At 48.6% G+C, this 14,782-nt stretch overlaps 2 protein-coding genes across 2 annotated transcripts in view; one reads left to right on the top strand and one right to left on the bottom strand.

Moving 5' to 3' along the window:
• The window catches only part of LOC143258730 (uncharacterized), a 114,990-nt gene that overhangs the window by 19,861 nt on the left and 80,347 nt on the right, over positions 1 to 14,782 (top strand). Inside the window, exons 2-4 of the mRNA XM_033474369.2 lie at positions 414 to 1,507; positions 10,879 to 10,978; positions 13,774 to 13,936. Coding sequence (XP_033330260.2) covers positions 1,264 to 1,507; positions 10,879 to 10,978; positions 13,774 to 13,936 — 507 coding nt within the window. The 5' untranslated portion in view covers positions 414 to 1,263. The remainder of the gene's footprint in view (positions 1 to 413; positions 1,508 to 10,878; positions 10,979 to 13,773; positions 13,937 to 14,782) is intronic.
• On the bottom strand, positions 4,510 to 10,833 carry LOC117222600 (uncharacterized). The gene is made up of 5 exons (XM_033474374.2): positions 10,562 to 10,833; positions 10,026 to 10,498; positions 6,507 to 6,887; positions 6,075 to 6,311; positions 4,510 to 6,006 (listed from the first exon to the last, which is right to left on the bottom strand). Exons 2-4 carry the CDS (start codon positions 10,395 to 10,397, stop codon positions 6,105 to 6,107), a joined length of 960 nt encoding a protein of 319 aa, XP_033330265.2. The 5' UTR covers positions 10,398 to 10,498; positions 10,562 to 10,833; the 3' UTR covers positions 4,510 to 6,006; positions 6,075 to 6,104.

Genomic DNA, 14,782 nt, shown 5'->3' on the forward strand with positions numbered 1-14,782 from the left:
ATCGTATCACCTCTTCCCAAATTGTCCATTTTCGTGCGCAATCCGGGCGTCAATTGGAAAGACATTATTGTATACCCGGTGATCCTGTTTTCCAGGAAAACGGCGAACGGCGAGACGCCTCCGGAAAGGCGCGAGGCGTCGCCCGTCGTTGACGAGCCGTGTTAAATGGCCTCGAAAAAAGATTTCTCGGGGACACGCGGAGCGCGTTTTGTACCGGTAACGACCGTGAAGCCTGCGGAAGAGCGTCCGCGGCCGGGGGATGCTGGCAATCGCGCTTGATTCCGTCGGTTAACGTTCCTCGCGGCTGCGACGAAAGTAATCTTGGTTGTCCGACTGCGAGCAGCCCGGCAGTCGGAAATGAAATTACACGGCCGATGCGGAAACACCGATATCTCCTTTCTTTTCTGTTGCAGAAAGCGGCCCGCTCTCCGGGGAGGCGAGAATGAGCGACAACGGGGCGCGCCGCTAACGAACACCGGCCAGGATCGTTTTCTACGCCGCTGTGAAATTGAACCGGGAGTAGAATAGAATAGAAGAGAGGCTCGCGTGGCCGTCGGGAGGGGCTGAAACACGGACGAGGTGGAACGAGGATTATCCCAGCCGCTGGAATTTCTTCGTCGCTTGATCCCGTTCGGCGGCGGCACGGAACGGGATCGGTACCGGATCGGTTCCGACCTCGGCTAACACCGGCGCGGTCTCGGCCGGAAACGGTCTTGGTCGCGAACACGCCGGCCAAAAGGGGCCGATAAAGCGGGGCCGGCGAAGTTTGGCCGAACGAGAGGAGTTTACGGGGCCGAGGCGGTTCCGGAGCGCCGCGACCTCGGCCGGAGGAGCCCCGTTCGCCGATAGGGAGATGCCCGTGGATCCAATTACGCGGCCGTCTTCGAGGACACCGGCTTGAGTGGGCCGGCTAATTGCCCACGGATCAGCTCCGAAGACATGCGAAGCGCGCAGCCCGGGTCCCGCGTCGGTCCCGCGCCCCTGTCCCAAGCGACGAGTCGACTCCTGGTCTATCTGCGACCTTGTTCGAGGCTGTCCCCGGCATCCCGGACCGAGGTTATACCGCTCGTGGAACGAGTCTAAGCCAGCGCGATCAATCGCCAGCCGAATCTGGAAGTTGTCCCGAACGCCGGCGAACCGGCCAGGATCGATGAGCCCGAATTAGCTCCACCTGGGATCAGCACGGAATTGCAGTAACGGCGCGTTGCGGTCGCCGGAGAGCCACGAATCTTCGTTCCGGTGATATGCGAAGCTAGGACGGCGATGACGAGCGAGCTGAACGCGACCAAGGTCGAGAACTCGACCGGCACCGCCATGAATCTCGTATCAACGATGTCCTCGTCGCCGTCCAGCGCGGTCGCAGCCGCGATCAGCGCTGGCACAGCAATTCCCACTAATCCGTCCACGACAGTAACGGGCGGAGCCGCGGTGACCAGCACCGCTAAGCCCGACCATCACATCTACAACACGACCGGATACCTTGTGGAACACGACGAGCTCGATCACAGTAAGTAATAAGAGGCCGTAGGATAGGCTGACAAGTGTTGCGCCGGTCAAACCCCCGGACCCTAATGGGACTGCATTAAGCCCTGCACGCATGGAAACGCCACTCGTCCATCATCTCGAATATCCGGCTACATATTTCCTTGGTCTCTGCGCCGGATTACCTAGCAAAACTGGATCTCTTCGGCTACCGCCAGACGATGCAATCTAGCCGCGTTTACCGCTCGCACCTTGTCCCGGACGCTCGAACAGATCCGTTCGTTCGTCGACTTTAATAGCAGAAGCGGACTCTTTTGATCTGCTGTTGGTTAATTCGATCTGGTCGCGATTTTTTCGAGTTTTGCCTCGTCTTCTGATGCACGAGCCTTCAATTTGCTTGCGATTTTTGCGGATCTTGTGAATTCGAAGAGCGAACAGAGCTCTTCGAATTTCCTGGGAAAAGCGGACTCTTTAATCTTCTGGCGGATCCTTCGATCCAATTGCAATTTTCGCGCGTCTTGTCTCAGTTATTGGTACAGTTATACATTCCCTGATTTTTTTAGAAGAAGTAGACTCCTCAGATTGTAAGGGATTTTGCAATCCAGTTGCGATTTTTTGCATATCTTGTTCAAGGTAGTCGACGAGTCATTCGTTCCTTGAATTTCTAAGCAAAAGTAGACTCTTTTGATCTGCTGTTGGTTACTTCGATCTGGTCGCGATTTTTTCGAGTTTTGCCTCGTCTTCTGATGCACGAGCCTTCAATTTGCTTGCGATTTTTGCGGATCTTGTGAATTCGAAGAGCGAACAGAGCTCTTCGAATTTCCTGGGAAAAGCGGACTCTTCAATCTTCTGGCGGATCCTTCGATCCAGTTGCAATTTTCGCCTGTCTTGTCTCAGTTATTTGAACAGTTATACCTTCCTTGAATTTCTTAGCAAAAGTAGATTTTTTCGTCTTTCGGTAGACACTGCAATCGAGTCGCGATTTCCGCGCACATCGTCTCAGACGTTTCCCGAGTTTCTCTCAGCAGAAGCAGACTCTTTAATCTTCCGCAGGATTCTTCGATCTAGTTGCAGTTCTCGCGCACCTTGTCCCAGATGCTCGACGAGCTATCCGTTCCCTGAATTTCTTCGCAAAAGTAGACTTCCTCTGCTTCTAAACGGATTCTGCAATCCAGTTGCGATTTTTGCACATCTTGTCACGGACAGTCGACGAGTGATTCGTTCCCTGAATTTCTTAGCGACAGTAGACTTTTCAGTCTTTTCCTGGTTCTTTCAATCTGCTTGTGCTTTTTTGCGAATCCTCTCTTATGAATTCGAAAGGCTCCGTTCGTTCCATGAATTTCTTAGCAGGAGAGTCAACCTTTTCATCTTCTGGTAGACTCTGCAATCTAGAATTTCCGCGCACTTTGCCTCAGACGTTCGCACAGCTATTCATTCCACGAGTTTCTCTCAGCAGAAGTAGACTCTTTAATCATCCGCTGGATTCTTCGATCTGGTTGCGGCTTTTTAGCAGCGGTCTTTGTCGCAGATGCTCGTTCACCGAATTCCCCGGCAAACGTAGATTTCCTCGAATGAATTCTGCAGTTGCGATTTCCGCGCGCGAAATAACGTTGTCACAGGTGTTCGAAGGGTCGCCTCTTCCACTAGCGAAAGTAGACTCCTATAGCTTCCGCAATCTAATCGCGATTTTTCCACACCCTCGGGTGTTCCAAGAGCCCCGTCCATGCCCTAAATTCCCTAGGAAAACGAAGGTCGAACGTCGCGATCGTCGACTTTACCCGACTGTCAACTACATCGAGCACGCAAAAGCGAAAGGGCCGTCCTTCTCCTCGCGAATTCTGCTACCTTCCTGGCCCCGATTTTCGGTCGACGTATCCCAGCAGGACAGCCACCGGCAAAAATAGCATTGGAACCGCGCGATGACGCCTGGCCGGGTCGGAGCCTGGGCTTGCTTTTCGGTGGAAGCGGCGAGCCGTTTCGTCGATTCGAAAACAGTTTTACAGTTTGCGCCGGCGGCGAACCGCGCTGCCATCGAGTTTGCAGCGCGCCGCGCGAAACAATTCAGCCTCTGTTCAGCCTTTTTTTTGCCCAGCGACGACGACGTTTATGCCCCTCCGATCGATTTCCCGTGGCTCGGGACATGCCTACGGCCGGCCAACCTATCCGGAGGCTCCGAGCCTCTCTCCGTTTCGCCGGGCATCGGCAGAGGATTTCGGGAATTGGTCTAAACGTGGCCCCCGTCTCATCCCTTCCCGCGTCCTTTTCCCGATGTCGCGACAAGCTACATCTACGGATTTCCCAGATTTACCCTCGTTTCCCTTCCGGTAGCGACGCGCGAAACCATCCCCCGGCGCCGCTTAATCCTCCCCGGTTCGCCGTATTTATTACTGCAACGTTTTCCCGACTTGTTCCTCCGGTCGCAAAAAAATATCCGCACCCGTCGACAGTCGTTCCCATGAATCTCCCGTCGTTCGAAGGGTCGAAAGCTCGAAATCTCGTCTCGAGTTTCTTGCGCTCTTCGAACAAACGGCGCTTCGTTTCTCATGAAGCATCGCAGCCCTTGTTTACGACTCGCTCAGTTTCCGCGCGAGGCACAAGTTTCCGTTCCCCGCGACTCGGTTTTATTCGTTCCGCGAGAGATCCAGTCGACGACGGGCCATTTGCTGCTCGTACAAACGTTACGATTTCCAATTTGATAATTGCACGCTTCTTCGCGACACGTAATTCCGCGATTCTTCTGCGAGATTATCGATGGGGGAGCGGAGCCGGTTAGCAATTGCTGTGCCATTGGGGTGAGCAATTGCTATCCCTTCGATCTGTTTTCCGTGATTTGTTGTCCAGCGTTTTTCATTAAATTTTTATGCTTATCGGATAAGACAAGTCACGTCTGATTGCTCTTGTATCTTGTTTGCTTCTGAATAAACGAAGTTAGTGTGTCTCGTTTCGTAAATGGGGTGTGATAAGTGGGGCGACCGATCGCTGTGCCTTTCGTTCGTTTCTCGGACGTAATTGACTTTATTTCTCTACTTTGTTTTTATTGTATATTATTTTATTTTGTGTTCACTTTCTAATGGAAATGTTTAACATGTCTTGTTTCATAAATGGGGTGTAATAAGTGGGGGGTGACCGATTGCTGTACCTTTCGTTCGTTTCTCGGACGTAATTGACTTTATATTCCTATTTTGTTTTTATTGTATATTATTTTATTTTGTTCACTTTTTAACGAAAATGTTTAATATGTCTTGTTCCATAAATGGGGTGTGATAAGTGGGGCGACCAATTGTTGCGGCATCGGTTTGTTTTCGGGCGTAATTGACTTTACATTTATCGAACGAGACGTGTGAAGATTTTTTATTCTTTCATTCTGCTGAATTTTTAATGGAAAAATTTAATACGTTTCATTCCATAAACAGGGTGTAACAAGTAGGACGGTCAATTGTTGCGACTTTAATTTGTTTCCCGGCATAATTGACTTCACATTTATCGAACGAGGCCGTATTCATAAGAAATAAAAAGGATACAAGAATGAGAAGATTCGATGTCCCTTATTCGATAAAGATAAATTGAATTACGCCGGAAAGAATACGATAACGAAAAGATTTAATATTCCTTACTCGATAAAAATAAATCGAATTACGCCGGAAAGAATGCGATAATGAAAAGATTTAATATTCCTTACTCGATAAAAATATCTTGAATTACGCTGGAAATAATACAAGAACAAAAAGCTTTAATATCCCTTATTCGACAAGAAATAAATTCAATTACGCCGGAAAGTATACAATAATGAAAAGATTTAGCATCCCCTGTTCCATAAAAATAACCATAATCACGGCCGAAATTATCAATTGGTCACCGTGCAGTCACCGGCTCCGCCACCCTAAGTCGCTGCAAGACATGCTTCTAAGGGTGGCTCGGCTCGTGTACGCGAGATGTTATCGGCTAATTGCCGGCTCATCGGTCGGCCGCGTGAAGAATTAGCGCGATTTCGCCGGCGTGTACGAGAGTCACGCGCTAATAACGTCTCGGACGTGCGCCTTTTGCGGGATGGGGTTTCGATCGACGTGGATAACCCGTTATCGGGCTCGCAGGCTGGCTCGCATCCCCCGGTTTTGCGCGCCCGGGCGAAATCTTCCCGTCTTCGTCCTTGTTCGTAGCCGGCTGACTGCGACACCGGCGGAATACTAATCGCAACGCTGCGGTCTACCAAAGCCGGATCGATACGATATCCGCGCGCGGCCACCGTCGCGTGATGTACGGCTAAATTCAGCCCCGGCGCGCGACGTCGCGCCGATTGAAGCGTTTTTGTCGTTAGATATTCATACGCTGGTCGGTGCTGGCTGCTCGCAATAGCCGGCTGCTGCACAGACACGGCTCTCTCTCTCTCTCTCTCTCTCTCTCTCTCTCTCTGTCGCAATATTTATGAGCGTCGCTCACGGAGTGACAACAGAAACGGCACCCTCCGTTCGCCCGTCCCGCGCCGCTGGCACAGTTTTCGGAAGACTCCACGGGGTAATTCGGGGCCTGGAGCGATCGAGCAGGTTATTTTCGGCCGCGAGCGCGCTGAATTATTCGCGCCGAATACTGTTCACCTGTCGTTCGAATCCCTTGACCCGGTCTCCTCACGGTTCCGCGAACTTCTTCGACTCCTCCATGAGGCTCCTCAGCAGCCTCAGGATCTCCATCTTCGCTCGGATCGCGAACGGCCGGTCCAGCTTGCTCAGACACCGGCCGACGATCGTCGAGAACGACTCGTCCGACGAGTCCGTCTCGCAGGTGTTGCTGCTCGTCCCGGACAGTCCCTGGATCCTGAACTCGCGGCATCGTTCCTGCGGCAGCGACCAGAGAAGCTACAGAGACGCTTCGGAGGGCGGTCGAGCCGGCGCAATTAACCCTTTCGTTCCACGGAGACCGCCGTGGCAACGGCGGGGGAGCAGTCCCCTCGGACTTGTCGGAGCAGCGTCCGTTTCGGATTGAATCCGGAGCGAAAGGGGTAATTCAGCCGGGTGGCCGTATCGATCAACCTGTCGGGTCCCGGTCGACGCGTTGCTGGCAGACAGGATCCTGTGGCACGATCTTTCGCAGCAGGAACTCGAGCCGCCGCCGCCGCCGACGACGACGTCGACGCCGACGGAACGACGTCTGACCGTTCTCCTCTCGGAGCTGGCGTCGACGCGCGAGCGGGGACACGTCCCAGGCTGGGCCTTGACCTCCGGCAAGGAGACCGCCGGGGAGCTGATCGAATGCATGGGAGCTGGGTAACGTCCGTCGCAGAGCCTGTCCCGCCTCTTCAGAGGGCAGTCGGAGTGGTAGCGATCCTCCGAATCCCGGTCAGGATCCCGGTCGTCCGTTTCCCTCGGATCAGCAGCAATAGCAGCAGCAGCATGAGCGGGCCGAGCGACGTTCTGCGGGCCGCGGGGAATCGGATTTAACGGCGGCCCGTAAATCCTCGAAGGTCGGGGGGATAATAGCGCGGAAATTGCGCGGAATAGGAAATCTATTTTTAAATATTTACGGGCGGGGCTTTGCGCGCCGCTTTTGTGCACGGGGCGCCGAGCCAAACGCGCTCGTACATCGCCGTTTCGGCGGCGCTGCCGTTAAGCTAGCCCCCGAACATTCTACCCTGTCTGCCGCGTCGCTGGATACGCTTTACGAGCCGCCGTATCTGTGTACCAACTCCCTCCTCCGCCCTCCCCCCGCGAACGGATTAGAAAACTGCGCTAACTCCGGGCTAGGGGAGCCAGAGCTCCGCCGTGGTCGAAACCTTCGATCCTCCGGCAACCTTTCGACTCGAGCCGCTGACTTCCCACGCGCGCCGGGGATACTAACCCCCGGCAAAAAGTGTTCGAGCATCCTTTGAAACGCGGTTACCTTTTTTTTAACACGTTCGCGGACTGTAAACGGTTTAACTGTTTGACTGTGAACGCCGTACGCAGGGTTTTTCGTGATTATGGTAAGTAGATGGAAGCGAGATGTTCCCGAGGTCATTCGAAGCAACTTTTTCCTTTGCGAAAATGCTATCCGTCGCTTCGTTTACGAGTTATTTAAGAAAAACGGCGACCAATGAGGGGCCGGATCTGCTGACGCGAGGCAGCCGAGCCAATCGGCGTGCTTCGCGCGATCGTTGGCTCGGCCGCCCCTCGCTGGCCGAGCGCGTCTCTCATTGGTCACTGTTTTTCGTCGATAACTCGTGAACGAAGCCGTGGATTGTATTTTCGTTAAGGAAAAAGTTACTTCGAATGACCTCAAGAATCGCCCTTTCAGGGTGTTAGCATAATTACGGAACACACTGTATACGGGGTGGTTTGTAATTCATGCTGCTAATTAGGTCGGGTGGATCTTGCTGCTGGAAATAAAACGGAAATCAGGAACGACGAAATTGCGTGGGATGCCTTTGTCTTCGAGAAAATTGAATTCAGATATCAGTCGAGTGTACGTGTAATTAGCTGGTAATTGGACTGCGGATCTTTATGCAAAAAATTGTCTACATCGATTCTGCAGAACAAGAATTAAACAACAATAGTTTCGACAGATTAAAAATAGCGTGAGAGGGCTCTTAAATTCTACCGACGCCTTCGTTGTTCCGTGCTTCATTTACCTAATTTTGCTATAAACGCATAAAATCCGCGATCAATTTATTAATTGACTGGTTATTACCGATCATTCTGGATCGCTAATACGATCGCCCGCATGCATGATGCAATGTCGGGGCTTATTTTCTAAATTGTTCTATCCGAGGGTACGTCGCAGTCAAAGGATTAACGAGCTGCATAAATAGACAGGTGATTTGAATTAATTACCGAAGTTAATCGCGGTAGCCAAATTTTCATCGGTCACGTGTCGAAAGGGCGAAAGAAAAGACAAAATAATATGGTTAAATGGTAAACGTACCATTTAACCGTTGCATTAAAGTGCATAATAATTTCAACGAATGGCCGTTGTACAGAATGAAATGCACGATAACGCGGTTTATAATAAATGTCAATGTTACGGCATTCGTGTCATTTCGCGACACGGTGAAAACGCTATAAGCATTCGCGTCCGCAAACGCGTGGAAACTGGGCTAAACGACTTGAATTTTGTTTTAATGTTAACGGGACCAGGTTCACCGCACGCTGCGACAAAAATGCTTCCTTTTTAATTTCGCATTTTCCTCGGAACGACTCTGGTCCTCCAACGTTCTCATCCGAACCTGGATATTTTGAGATATAAAAAAAAATCCGCTTTTGTAGGTCCCGGTAACTTATACTCTTTGCCGGCGGTTGCACACGTGTAGTTAATGTGCCCGTGCTTTAATCGGGGTACTCTTTCATACACGGGTATACGGGGTATCGAGACTCGCGGGTTACACGTGTATCGAAATACAAGATCGTAATATACGTGTACACGTGTAGAGAAAGTCCCGGGGTACACGAGTAACGAAATTCACGCTTTCGCGTGTGTTACCGTCGTAATTTTCGGATCTTGTAACGAAAATCTTCACTAAATGCCCGAACGTTTAGATTTTACGGAATTAATTCGCGGTGTGTACAGATTTAATTTATTAGACGTCCGGAGGGAAAATGAGGAACATGATTTCGAGTTAACGAGAAAACTGAACTATTTCGATTTTCTGTAAATGCTTTAGATCGTCGCTTTAATGCTTTAGTCGTTAATTGATCAGAAGCCATTGAAAATGAGAAACGTGCGTTTAATTAACAAGATAATTGAGGGATTTATATTTTCTGTCAATGTTTTAATTCAACGATGTTTGATGATTGCAGATGTTTAATTATTCCTCTGATGCCTTTTATATAATAAAATAATTATTATATTATTATATTATTACATTATTACATTATTATATAATAATTATTTTATTACATAAAGGGTATCAGAGAAATCACGATAATAATAATATTAATAATAATAATAATATAATATAATATATATATATATATATAATATACTATAATATAATAATAATAATTAATAATAATATTAATAATAATATTACTAAATAACGATTATACAACATTATCTAATGAAATAATTCTTTAAAAATTCGACGAAACATCTTCAATTTTTTCGCGATCACAGAACAGCTAGTCCGCGGAACAAATCGTAAACAAATTTTCGGGAAAAATAGCGATACAGGGTGAAACGACGAGGAACGAACAAAAAGAAAATCGCGTTCCCCAGTCTTTTTTAATCCGAGCACATAACGGAAATATATTGAACAAACCTAACGTTACGAGAATATTTCAAATACCGACGAGCGAAACCAATATTTCCCGCGGCAAATTTGAACAGTTCCAGTATCGGTCACGGTAATTAAATGACTTCGGTATCGTTGAAATTTTTCGAGTCGACGTTCGCCGGATAACGTGTCGAAGAGCACGCGGGATTAAGCATAGGCCATATATGAACCGCACGTGTACAATGTGAAACGGCGATTCGCTGGTTTCGACCACGGGGTGTGCGTTGTCCCCCCCCCTCCCTCCTCTCCCGCGAAACGTGCCGAATATCGCGAAAATTTCGCGGCAATAAAAATCGATACGAACGTGCAGCTCGACCGCCTCGTCGTAATCCAGATAGGGGTAGAGAAATCGATGGAGATCGTAAAACCAGGCGATCGATGGATCGTGACAGCAGCCGCACAGTTCCCTGTCCAGCAGCCTCTTCAGCTCCTGGACGTACATCCGGCGCATCTCGCGGATCTTCAGAACGACCCCCACCAAGGTCAATCCGGGCACCCCCATGGCCTCCTGAATCTTCTGGTAGGCGCGGTACCTGCGATCGCTGTCCAGGTAATGCCGGCCGTCCTTCTTCCACAAGCAGGTCGCCTTCCTGTACAGGCCAGCCAGCTGCCAGTAATGATAATCCATCCATTGTCCCTCTCCGGTGCAACCCTTCCCCTCGAAACACTCGCTCATTTCGCGTTCGTCCTCTCCGCGCCGATCAGATCGTCATCGTCGTCGTCGTCGAAAGCGACGCGGGATCCTCTCCCCGATGCATAGCCGTTGTCGTAGGTTAGCTGAAAGAAGGATTCATCGATCAAGTTAGCTGAAAGCCGACTCGGTGAAGGGTTGAACGCTACTTTTCGACGGGCGTCATCGTCGTCGTCGGCCTCGCGGAGAAATTTTCGCAGACGCGTGTCGTCGACTCGCAGCGTATCGGCGCGCCGGTTCGTACGGTTTGTTTATCGCGATCTGCGGCATCGATCGGCACGACGACGATGACTCGAGCGGCTGTTCAGGGTGCTCTTCGAGCCTTCTGCCGGCTGAGAAAGGTTTCGACGCTTCTTTCGAACATCCGAACGAAGTTAGTCGCGCACGATCATGACACGTTCGTGCACGGCAGAGCGCGACGTTTCCGGCTAAATACGGCTTCTAACACGGCCCTTGCGTTTTCCAGGTATACTCGCCGGTTTCTCAGATATACAGACCGTTTTTCTAGCCTGTATCTCGACGCTGCTGCCGCTGATCGTCGCCCTGGGAATTGCCTTCGGCGTCAGGTAAGATGAACACAGTTACCTTGCGAGACTCGCCGCGTATGCGCCGCGCAAATTTCTTCCTCGCTCGCCTAGCTTCTCTCGAATTCCTTCCTCCACGGATGTTCCGGCAGCGAACGGCTGTTCCGCGATCATTTCGACACCCCTGGACCCGAGCCATCAACCAACGGGTGTCGCGAAACCACGCGAAACCGCGGGCTGAATTTTCGTTCGTAAATCGCCGACGTCGCTGCGCCGTTTTTAACCGGTTTGCCGTGGTAGTCTTTGTTTACCATATTTATATTTATTATATTATATTATATTTATTTTATATTATATTTATTATATTATATTATATTTATTGTATTATATTATATTGGTACCAAATTTATATTATATATTTACATTCACCCCCGCGGTTAAGGGTTCTTGTAGAAATATTATATCTATTATATTATAATAAATATAATAGAATATTAATATTATAATATTAATATAATATATATCTTGTAGAAATATTATATTTATTTTATATTATATTTATTAAATTATACGGGTACCAAAAATTTATATTATATATTTAAATTCACCCCTGGGGTTAAGGGTTCTTGTAGAAATATTATATTTATTATATTATAATAAATATAACAGAATATTAATATTACAATATTAATATAATATATATCTTGCAGAAATATTATATTTATTATATTATATTATACTGATATCAAATTTATATTATATATTTAAATTCACCCCGGTTAAGGGTTCTTGCAGAAGCGCGTTTCCCCAGCCAGCCAATCGCGACCTTAGAACGTCCATTATTTATTTCGCCGGGGAAACGTTCGACGGCGTGCACCGCGCCAGCTAAAAGACGAGAACATGGTTCGCCTAACCGCGCGAACAGTTCGGCAGACCGTTAAGTCAGCGAATAAGTTAACGGTATCGGGACAGTAGCGTTATAACTGCGAAACAGGACGACACACGCGTGGCGCAGCCTCGCGAAAGCGAAAGCCGGGACGTTGATTAATGAAGCAATTAAAGGCTTAGTCGGCCCCGGCGCGCGACTCGATCACTGTCGAACCTACTCGCGACAATGATGCCATCCGCCGCTAAGCCCTGCGTCGCCTGCACCTTTCGATCGCGGTAATCATAATTTATTCGCAGCTGTTCCCCCGACCCGAGTTCACGTAATTAACCCTTATAGAGACCCGCGAGTAGTCGGGAATTGGCGTGAAATAATTATCGGTGGAATCGGGTTTGTAGTTCGCTCCACGATCCTTTTAAGGGTTGAAACGCGGACGAGCAGAAGGGTGTAGTTTATGTTTCGCGACAATGAAGATGGTGCTACCGATTATTATTCTGCTGATCGATTAAGATCTGTACATCGTAATTACGAGGCGATTAATATTTTGTAACAGCCGTTTTTCATTTACGTTTACGATGTACGGAATAATTGGCAAATGATAAGAATTTAACGCAATTTTTACAATTTTGCACTTCAATATCGTCGAACATAGTGTCGAGTTAATATCTTGTTCATCTATTTTTAATGTTCGTCAATGCTTTTAGTCCGCGTAAAATAATGGCAATTCAATTTTGCTGAATTTCTGGTTCGATGCTAGGGGTAGTGGGTCACTGTGCCTTCTGTTTACTTTCAAGCATAATTCACTTCACATTTATCGTACAAGGCGTATCAAATCTTTTAATTTAGATTCATTTAACCATTTATTTGTTAAAATTAAATATGTAAAAAATTTTCTGACATGTAAATTATTTTCGCTGTAAATTTAAGGTCACCGTCTTGCCAAAATGCAATTTCTTCTTGATCGTATCCGACAGAACGAACAACTGACAGCAAATTTGTTCGTAAAAATGTTTAAATAATATTTATTGTACACGACGGATTGATAGACCAACAGCTTCGTGCGTGAAACAACCCCATATCGTTAATTAGTAGATAAGCCAAGGAATTGGTAGCATTATCTTAATTTTTGCGAAACATACGCTGCGCGTACGAACTTCTGCTCTATCGAACCATCGATCGTTCGATTCATTGGATCGATCGGCAGGATAGTAGTCCTCTTTTATCCGAGGAATCGCCAAGATTTCCCGTAGAAATCGTCGCGATCGCCTGCGGCGATACAATGCAGGGAGGGCGGCTCGATCCCCTGATCCTTGGAAATTAACTCCGGCGTAAGTGCCGTTAATTCCGGCCTAGCGATAAAAAGCTCTGTGTCCGGCGGCCCCCGGAAATTTTCGCGGCAGCCTTGGCGTCGGTTAATCCGGCGTTATTGCAGAAATTGCGGCGGCCGGTTCGGGATTACGTCGGTCCATTCGGGAGACGCGGCAACAATTTATTCGATAGTTGTTGAACCGCCGCCGGAAGCGCGCGAAATTATTTGCCGGGCCGGCTGGAGAGGGGTCGGGAGAGGGGTCGGGATTACAACGGGACGTTTCCCAGATTTCCCAGCGAAATAATTGGCGTCGTTGCTGCAGGAACGTGCCGGCGCGGCGCGACGCGGCGGACGAATTCGCGCGCAGGAATTACTACTAATTAGAACGCGTCGGTGTCGCTGATTCGCTGAACACGCCAGGCGTCGCGTCGCTAAGGGCCGATTCATTTTTAACTGTATCAATTCGCTGACACCCCGAGGGATTGCTCGACCATGGCTGGGGGGGAAACTTCCTTTCGCGCTTTCGGCGTCTAGCCACGACCCCGCGCGAGGAAGTTCTTTAAAGAGCGGCGGAACGTTGGCTCCTTTGAAGTTTCCTGCGGCAACGCCGTGATCCGTATAACCCTTTGGTCTGTCCGGCAGGCACATGTGGAGGAAATATCGGAACAGACGGGACAGCTCGAGCGGATTGCCGTGGTACAGAAGCGTCTGCTCCCGGGACAACACCGCCGAATCCTTGCATCATCGGCCACAGTCCGGAAGCACCACCATACAGTCCGCCACGAGGATTCTGTCAGCGCAAGACGTGAGTACCGTTTCGATATCGGCGACCGGCTCCTTAATCAGCCGATCTTACGTTCGAGCACCTGCCCTTGTCACAAGTACCGCATCGGCGGCAATTAAACGCGACGCGTGTCATCCGGCCGCTTCCGGAGACGTCGTTCGTTCCGCTGCGTCGTAGAGGCGTTCGGAATTTTCTGCTGCATTCGACTCTCGTTCTAAATTTGCTGATGTTTGTAATCCTCGTCCTAAGTTTTCTGGTGTTTTTAATCCTTGTTCTAAGTTTTCTAGTGTTTTCGCCCATCGTTCTAAATTTTCTGGTATTTTCAACCCTTGTGTAGAATTTTCTGGGGTTTTTAATCCTCGTCCTAAGTTTTCTGGTATTTTTAATCCTCGTCCTAAGTTTTCTGGTGTTTTTAATCCTCGTCCTAAGTTTTCTGGTGTTTTTAATCCTCGTCCTAAGTTTTTTGGTGTTTTCGCCTATCGTCCTAAATTTCCTGGTATTTGCAACCCTTGTCCAGAATTTTCTGGGGTTTTTAATCCTCATCCTAAGTTTTCTGGTATTTTTAATCCTCGTCCTAAGTTTTCTGGTGTTTTCGGCCATCGTCCTAAATTTTCTGGTATTTGCAACCCTTGTCCAGAAATTTCTGGGATTTTTAACCCTCGTCCTAAATTTTCTGGTATTTTCAACCCCCGTCCGGAATCTTCCGGTGTTTTCAACCTGAATTTTCTGCTTTTTTAAACCCTTCTCCTAATTGTTTTCAACACTCGCCCAAAATTTTCTGGTTTTTTTAACCCACGACAAGAATTTTCTGGTTTTTTTAACCCTCGACCAGAATTTTCTGGTGTTTTTAACCCTCGTCTTAAATTT

Source organism: Megalopta genalis, chromosome 4, assembly GCF_051020955.1.
Source record: "Megalopta genalis isolate 19385.01 chromosome 4, iyMegGena1_principal, whole genome shotgun sequence".
NCBI classification, from domain to species: Eukaryota; Metazoa; Arthropoda; class Insecta; order Hymenoptera; family Halictidae; genus Megalopta; species Megalopta genalis.

Coding starts and splice junctions, on each gene's coding strand:
- LOC117222600 (XM_033474374.2), bottom strand. CDS start 10,397: ATGAGCGAGTGTTTCGAGGGGAAGGGTTGCACCGGAGAGGGACAATGG. Junction 6,888..10,025: donor ACGAGGCGGTCGAGCTGCAC/GTTCGTATCGAT, acceptor CGCGGCCCGCAG/AACGTCGCTCGGCCCGCTCA. Junction 6,312..6,506: donor CGTCGACCGGGACCCGACAG/GTTGATCGATAC, acceptor TCGCTGCCGCAG/GAACGATGCCGCGAGTTCAG.